The sequence below is a fragment of the Artemia sp. Qi Xiang Cuo genome, chromosome 10 (genome assembly GCF_049724085.1).
Source record: "Artemia sp. Qi Xiang Cuo chromosome 10, ASM4972408v1, whole genome shotgun sequence".
Lineage (NCBI taxonomy): Eukaryota > Metazoa > Arthropoda > Branchiopoda > Anostraca > Artemiidae > Artemia > Artemia sp. Qi Xiang Cuo.
In genome coordinates, this window is record NC_142803.1 from 40,108,549 (window position 1) to 40,117,592 (window position 9,044).

At 35.3% G+C, this 9,044-nt stretch overlaps 1 protein-coding gene across 1 annotated transcript in view; it reads left to right on the forward strand.

The window, feature by feature from the left end:
- LOC148947761 (ADAM 17-like protease) overlaps positions 1 to 9,044 on the forward strand; it is a 55,656-nt gene that overhangs the window by 32,374 nt on the left and 14,238 nt on the right. The window contains exon 5 of the mRNA XM_089096000.1: positions 7,840 to 8,006. Coding sequence (XP_088952126.1) covers positions 7,840 to 8,006 — 167 coding nt within the window. The remainder of the gene's footprint in view (positions 1 to 7,839; positions 8,007 to 9,044) is intronic.

Here is a 9,044-nt window from a genome sequence, read left to right on the forward strand (position 1 = left end):
GTTATATTGCGATTTTAGTTGAGTTTGTTCATTTTCTGTGCTTGGGACTTAAGCAGATGACTTATATAACATCTACGTTCTAACCTTAAATTTAGTGCTTTCATTTCTAAAGAAATTGGAACTTAGCCTCCCCTCCTTTCTTATTATTAAGACTAATAATTTGACCCGCCACAAAAAAAGGAATCTAAGTGATTAAATTAAAGGAATTAAATTTAAAAAAAAGATTAAAGTAGCTCTAAACTAAAAGTAATTGTTTGTTTTTGTTGTTGTTTATTTTCTTGTTCTTGTTTTATAAACTCGAACAATCCTTGACGAGCTCAGAAATGTATATGCCATCAGTTTTTTTTTTTTGTTAAAGATTGATAAGCTAAATCATTTGAAAAGCTTGTAAAAGTTTTGTGGGGTGGTTCCGATCACAAATAATGGCTGTGTACAAGCCATTAAAGCTAGTACGAGCCATATCATAATTTGGTGGGAATACGATATTAGCCCTGACTCTGTACCCCCTCTACACCTGTCCCCCTCCTCAGCGTCAACGTTTCACCAGAAAGGTCAGCAGGCTTCTTCAATGATCGGCGTGAAAATCATGCGACGAATACCTTGTTTTAGTACGATCTGAAATTAATAATTCCAGAGGTGTACTCCTCTTGCCTGGTTTTAGTGTGAAACTGCTCAGATCCGCCTGAAACTTATGTGGTAAGTGCCTTGGGCGAAAGGAACAAAGGGGAGAGATTTCTCCAGACGTGGACCACTTCTGGTCATTCTCTGGCTTCAGTACTAATATGTCTAAGATTTGCAGGGATGTACCTAATTCTGTAAAGACTTCGAACAGGAAATTTCAGACCTTTGACCTTCACGAGTCGCGCACTAGCAGGCTTCAAAAGTTTTATGTTTGGGGATCTTTCCTTTATCACGGAGAGTGACTTGTTAGGAGGAATCGTAAACCAAATTCATATTCGAGATAAGGAGTTCCGTATTTGTCCAAGTCGTTCTGCATTTATTCTTCTCCGATTCATTTGAGCATAGGAAAATTTGTCCTCAGTCAATTATGAATAACAGTACAACACAGTGGCGTGGTCTCGCTGTTAATAATAAAATGAGTCAGGAGACTTCACTTTTCTTAGCTTAGGTTTGGTGGCAAAGTTTTTTTTTCGTCAAATGCGTTGGAAACAAATTGTAGGTTGTATGTTTTGAGCCAATGCAACGTAGGCTTAACTTGTACATGCCGCACTTTTAGGGATAACAACGAAATTAGGTTTGATACTACTATGTTTTAGTAACCCAGCATTAAATTGTTTATCTGGTGCATTTTTTAAAGTAACAACATTGGCTGGGTGTCTTCCAATAGACATTAAAGTTGGTTTTCAGCAGAAAACAGGGGATTGTGAGAAAACCTTTAATGAACATGTTATTATTATATATTATTTTGTCTTCAAAAAAAAATCTTCGGGCGCACCATTTTGAACAGTTTTTTATTGATAACAAGGGAAACCAGCGTGGAGTCATTGCAATATTTTTTTTTAGTAAAGACAACATACAGTTGTTCCAATGCCCTACGAACGTAAATCTAGTTAATTTTTTCTTAGTTACTTGTATCGACGAAAAATTCACTGCTATCATTTAACGGGCAATAAAAGTGCAATCAATCAGAAAGTACTTAGGGGGAAAATTTATTTTAAGTTCAAACTAAAATAAATGCCCTTTCAGTATAACATAACTCCGCATTGTGTGTACGACGAAATATAGGTATTTTATCTGACTAAAATATTTCTTGTAAAGGTTATTTATAATGTCATTTTTGTATATTTATTACCTTTGGTAAATAAACGAATAATCCACGAGCTATAGTTGCGCTATGATCCTGTAAAATCCTTATATTGAGACTATATTATATATTAAACAGACAAAAATTAATTGATACTAGTATTAAGTTATTAACTTTACTTTACTGACACCAAAAAAATAATTTCCGTGAAAAAATAAGTGTGTAATTTTTTAATGCTATAAGCAAAACAGAAAGAATTGCATAAGAAAAAAAAAAATGTTTTGGCAGTAGTTGCAACCTATTAAAGTGTGAACCGATGTCCATTGCAGTCGAAATTTAATAAATGGGGTTTAAAAGAGCTTAACACGAGACAAATATTTACCATGTAACACTATTTTGGAAATAGATATTCTCATTCCGATTCAATGGAACTGCAATTTGTAATTACGCAAAGATATTTTTAATAATTTCCAAAAAGAGCTTGAATCCACTGAAAACTGACCTCCAATTGAAATAAAAATATAGCTAGACCCCGGCGTCGCGCCGGCGGATCGACCGAACGCCGTCGACGAGAGGCCCAGTCGAACGCCGCCGAAGTGTCGTAACGCCGCCGGCGCGCCAAAGGCGTGCCGCCGCCGACAAAGGCGGTGGCGTTCGGTCGACCTGAAATTAATTTTGCGGCAATTCTGTATTGTGTCAACCGCAAAGTCGGAGCTTTTCCTTCTCGTGTGGTTTAGTATTTCGATTTTCCTGATTAGAAATCAAGCAGGGCTTGCACTATCCCCGAATTTTCGGGTATTTCCAGAAAAATCTATGCGTCACCCCGAAAAAAATTGGTTCCCCGAATCCCCGAAAATCACGCAATCACGGTGCCACCCCTAGCGATTTATCACCAGTGACTTTCCCTGCCAAATATTACTTTGCATACCATAATTCCTCACTACTCTCTTGTTCATTAATTTTCGTCTCTTTTGTTACTTTGCATAAAAACCAGACAGATGCAATATGCAATTGCAAATATTGCAATATACACAGTTCTTCATATGGTGACAAAAAACAGTATCGTCTTTATGAAATGAGTTTAAATAATTTTGAATGTAGTTTCTCAATCGCTATTTCTAATATCGTTCGTAGTCAAGAATTTTATTTTCAAGTTGAACAGAATTATAGAATGAATTCACTACTATACAGCTTCAGCCTTCAGTTGGATTCTGAAATTGACAGCCAACAGATTGTTTCTACAGCTGAATTGTAAGTTTGCAGATTTTTTTTGCTGTTTTTAGATAAGATTTTCTTAATGTTTAATACTAAATTGTTGAACGCCTGAATGTTTAATACTCAATTGTTCGGAAGCTACCCCAAAAATATGACTCAAAAATAAATTGTAAATTATTGCCTAGGGGGGGGGGGATAGGGGGCTATCATGTTTAACTGACAAGACCTTCTTCTTTTTTTTACTGAAAACAGGGTTGCCAAAAGGATAATTATTTTTTTCATTTAAAGTGGAGACAGGAGAAAATGATATCAAATTCCCTGGGAAACCACTGAAATATTTTGATAGACCCACGGCCCCTCATTAAGACTTGTTCATTGTCTTGGATATTTTGCGATTTCTCATAGGCTACTGGCCTAATTTGGCTTTTGTGTGTGCTCCCTTTTAATTAGATTCTTTGGATCTTATTGAATGCCATGGCGAATCTATGAGTCATTTTTCCAATAATTTGAGGCATATCTGAACAATTTCGACATTTTTGTTGTTGTCTTTGTACCCCTTTACTCATACCCTCAATTTTTTTCAAGGAACACTAAGCTGTTTAACGTTATTTTGCGTGTTTGTTTGAACCATATAGTGACCTAGTTAATTATTAAGTAACTTACTTTTCTAATGAAAGCTGAGACGGTATCCTATCACGGTGGTATCCAGAGGGGGGGGGGGGGTAGGGGGTATTACATTTAAATGATAATATCTCAAAAAAAAATTATTGAAAGCAGGGATCCCAAAAAGTTATTTTTTTTTTATTTAAAGCAGAGACGGCATTTTATCAAGGTGGTATCCAGAGGGGGAGGGGGTGAGCTATCATATTTAAATGATAATAAAACGTTTTTTTTTCGAAAGCAGGGGTGCCAATAAGTTAATTTTTTTTTTTTTATTTAAAGCAGAGACGGTGTTAAAACGTTCTTACGTATCTACAGTGCTTTAAAAAATTCGATAACCCCACAAATGATTACCAAAAATATCCAAAGATATAGGAAATATAACCTTTGTAATATTATAACACTTTATTCAAAGCTTTGAAGAAAAGCAAAAAAAGGCTTGTTAACCCTAGAAACGCTTGAAAGCTATTTAAATATTAAATTCTTAGAAGATTTCCATGGACATGATCATAGCAGAAGCTTTGAGCGTGGATGGGAGTCTAAGAGGAGTCTTTGAGTATTTTGACCACATGTGACTTATTGTTGCGACTTTCTTAAATTTGGTAATTTTTGTGAGCATTTGGAAATCAAAGCTTACACTCAATAACTGATACTAAGTGTCCTAACATTTTGCTTGGATTAAAAGTGACGAACTAGGATGAAAATCGCAACATCTTCCTGGAGCTACTTCAGTCTACATATTATTTCATTTAATTACATTTAGAACGGATGAGCTTTTCATTTTTTACCAGAAAATAGCTGGCATTTAATTTTTCTTCATACAGCCATTAAACGTTTTTTGTTTAATAATAATAGAAGTGTTCACGCGTGAAGTGTTCATTGTGTGTTTTTCATTTTCATATATTTAATCATTTTAGACGTAGTTTATAACTCTGATGACTTTGTATGTATACCGATTTATAATTTGGATTGAAATATAAAAAAAAGAAAAAAACGAATAATATACAAAAGAGCAGCCAAAAGCAATAAAAAAGCAGCAGTTCTGCCTTAGCCTACATGACATATATTATATAAAGAAACCAAAAAACTTTAAAGTGTATTTTTTTAAAATTGTAATTAAAAACCAGTTTTTTAATACAAGAAGTCTTTTTAAGAATCCAAAAGAGCAAAAAAAAAAACAATCAATATCGAATTCGACCATATAAACTGTTTTAAAGGTGACAAAACAGATATCGGCAAAGGGCATTATGAAAAAGTTAAGCTTCTAAGTTCAAAGTTATATTCAAACTTTTTACCCAGATAACTGACGAATTTTGTGATACGGTATTTGAAGTTGTATATGCAGTAATGCTCGGTGAAGAAAACTACTAATTTTGAAAATTATTTATGTTAAGAATACATAACTAATAGATAATTCAACTACTCGTATTATGCAAGGGTTCTGAAACGTCACAATAATTTCGTTTCTACCATATTTCTACTTCTCTTGATGAATAACGAAAAAGAACAGTTTCCAGCCAGCGACTTGTGAATTTTTGAACTCATGAATAGGCTCGAATCTGTTGTAAATTTAAGCATGTGATTTGAGAAAGACTGAAGAAAACATTAATGTTTGAGGTCAACATTGATCGTGCCGGCGGCGCGCCACCGATATCTTACCGACGGTGCGGCGCGGCGTGCTGTTTTTGGCACCGCCGCCGCCGGTCTTCCCTCATCGGCGCGGCGCCGGGGTATAGCATTGAAATTTTCGTTGTCAAAAATCCTTAACTGGAGGTTAATCTTGAACAACGACGAAAGTCACATTTTCGTATGGGTAGGATTGAAGTAGCACTGCTATATGTCATTTCTTTACCTTTTTTTTCGCAAGATGTAATTTAATCCAAGCAGTGGTCGTAGACTATTGGAGACTAGCGGAGATGCAAGAATTCACTTTCCTATTTGAGATTGAAATAGATCGCACCATTGCCTTTTCGCCATTTTTGCCAGATAACTATTACACCACGATAACGATTTGCATCGGAAAAATTGACGATATTTAACTATTTTTTGCCTCTGATATGTCTGCCTGCCTACTTGCCTTTTAAAACGGTGCTTTCCACTCGAAAGCAGAAATATTGCTCTAATTGATGCAAGTTGTGCAGAACAACCTCAGATTTACTTCTCTGAACAAGGCCGTATCCAGGGGGAGGGTTTTTGACCCCCCCCCCCCCGAAATGTTTGTCTGACTCGTAAAAACGTAACAAAAATGGACATAAACAAATTTTGTACGCGTTTTATGATTTTTTTTTGTGTACCCCCCCCCCCAAAAAAAAAAAAATTTTTTTTTTAGTAAAACCCCCTCCGAAAAAAAATCCTGGGTACGCGCTTGTCTCTGACTTAGACTATAAGACTCATGTTAAGTTCTCACACAGTAGCTTTGACTCAAGGACCAGGGAAAATTATCCTTGAGCCCTGAGCAAGAATTATAAGCAGGTTTCCCAGATATAATGCCATATTCAGCAATCCGATCTGGAGTGGACACTCCTGAAAAAATATAATAGTTGGAGTTAGACCCTTACTACTTTCTCGCAAGGTGAAATCTGTAGCGCAGAAAAAAAAAAGAAAGAAAAAATGAAGGACAAAGCTGATGCACTCTTGCAGCATAAATAATGTTTGAAGTATTAGCAAGCGTACCGGTGCAATCATTTTGAACTTCTATGCTACAGTACTAGTATCGGGTTTGAAATCGACAACCACATATATCCTAAAACCTTTTGCGAAATATGTAATTAATGTGCTCTGGTATGGGACTTCGATGTTGCAACGCAAGTCTTGGATCCATAATAAATAGCATTATAAATCCCTAAACACCTACTCTCATAGGAAGCAAACATCAATTTTGCAAAGTATGGTTTGTCTAGTTTAGTTTAGGTGCTATTAGTAATGGCAAATTCAGAGGGAATATATTCGGTTGTGAACTATTAGGGGGTTTGGATTCCTGTGAATAGATCATATTAGTCATTATGTCTAGTTTTCAGAACGACGGGTCACAGTAATACCAACATTATGAGATACAGGGCTCAAGTCGCCCTAGCAAACTTTGTAAAATATGTGACGCGAAGCTATCCTTGAAACATTCTAGCATACATCATCGACAAGTAAAGATCCTAAATGAGTAAATTTGTTGATTTTGGATATCCCTAATTTTATAGAAGGTATACAGGTACTTATGGAAAGGGCTCTTTCAAGCCTGGACTCTCGCGAATAATCTAGGTTCTTTCTATTTCCCCCATATTGTTCATATAATGCACCTATAGTCTGGAGTTCTGACGAAATTCTGCACATTCCCAACGAAAGATTTGCTTAAAGTTTTAAAAAAATGCAAGAAAAGAGACTTAAAGAGATAGAGCTATGCAATTTTTCACTTTCTCTAGTAGTTCCAAGGTTTACGATTCCCAAATCCTGCAATAAGTGTTATCATGTGAGCATATTGCCGTGTATGTTACCATAGGAGTTGATTCTTAAATCCTAACAGGCATGATCAGTTTGATATTGCACTTAACCCTGAGTTTCTGGTCAATGGAGTACGTTGATGCATAAACCTTGATTTAGAGGAAGTTGTCCCCATTCGTAAAGAAATATCAATTTCCAATAAATATTGTAAGGACATTAGCATATCTTAAATCAGAGACTTGCCGAAATCGCAAAGTAAGGGTATGTTTCTATAATAAATAGAAACTTATACAGTTTTCTTTTATTTTAAGATAAAATTGATGGTGGAATCGTTTTGAGCACAGGAATTTTGGTTCCAATATCGATCCAAGGAATATTCCCAATTTTCTCGATTCCGATTATCGTCCGTCACTAATTTAATCTGAAAATCTCTATCTATATTCTTATAGATAAAACCTCGCCTCCACGAGATTTTTCTTTTTTAACACTATCAATGTTTTGAAATCTAATCATCCATCGGAAAGCTTTATCATCTTAATCAATTTTGTTGATAATGTGTTCTCATAACGAAACATAGTAATAGAAGTTTAAATCTCGAACCTTTTAAGGTACCACGCCTGTGTATCTTGTTTTGACTTTACTAGCAGTGGTAAATTATAATCTGATCACTTGTTTTTAAAGAATTCAACTCATATTTGATAATCTTGAATTTTTTTTTAGAGTTTGGCAACAGAAAAAGTGAAACTAATGCCTATGTTATTTTTCAGATGATGCTGTAACAACAATAGATCAAGGCATAAAGAGAGATAAACGACAGGCTGATGGCTACAGCTATGTCGCTGCAAAAACAAGATGTCCTCTTTTGCTAGTGGCTGACTACCGGTTCCAACGTGAGATGGGAGGTGGAAGTTCAAAAAACACCATTAATTATCTGGTAAAGTCTTGATTTATTTAGATAGGATTAATTTAAAAAAACATTTTCCACAAAAAGAGTTTTTCAAGGAAAAGTAAAGAATTCCAGTAAACCGAAAATTGGCAAAAATAGAATCAAACAATCTGCCAAGCGTAACCCTGGCACAAATCAGCATCAGTAACGATAACTAAAAGTTTAAATAGGGATAAAATCCTTCTAATAGACAGTGAGAAATTTCACAAAAATACTAGATATTTCGGTCACATATGCAGTGCCCGTTATCAGTAGTTATACATTCGTCATCAGATGACAGTCACTGCATATGTGACCGAAATATCTAGTATTTTTGTGAAATTTATCACTGTCGATTAAAAGGATTTTATATCTATTTGAACTTTTATTTGTCGTCATGGAAATGCAGTGTGGTCTCCGAAATTATCTACAGCATCAGGAAATAAACGAACCCAAAAACGAACAGAAATTGCAGTAAATAACAGTGTCAAACTCAGAACAAGCAGAAATTAAAATGATTAGGCCTCACAACCCCTATGCCTTCTCAAGGCCAGAACATAATTTGCACTTTACTGAAAAACTACAATTGAATATGCATTGTCAGGTTAATATACATATGTTTGGCAGCGCTATTGCGCTGCTAGTAAGTCTTTTTTTTTTATGACTTTCACAAACAAACAGTCCAAATTGATGTGGAGCCCCAAGTGTAGGTGAAAGGCACAGGTGTTGGGCTAAAAAAAAGCCAATATTGGAAGATTGGGTTTGTTTATCAAGCAGCCACATAACAGAAGGAACCATGTATTTGTGATAAGTTTCCATTACTGTGTTAATTGGTGAGTATAGGAATTAGTCGTAGGCGAACTTGATAAAGTTCATAAAAAGTAAAGAACTGATAAGATTCAAATAGAAGAGTGATTGCTGATTTTCACTTGACCATTATTTAAAAATGGGTGTCACAAGCATATAGTCTAAATTCGTGCGGCATCTCAAGAAGAACAAATATAACGCACAAATGGAGGTAACAATAGGTAAAAATGGGAAACCTGT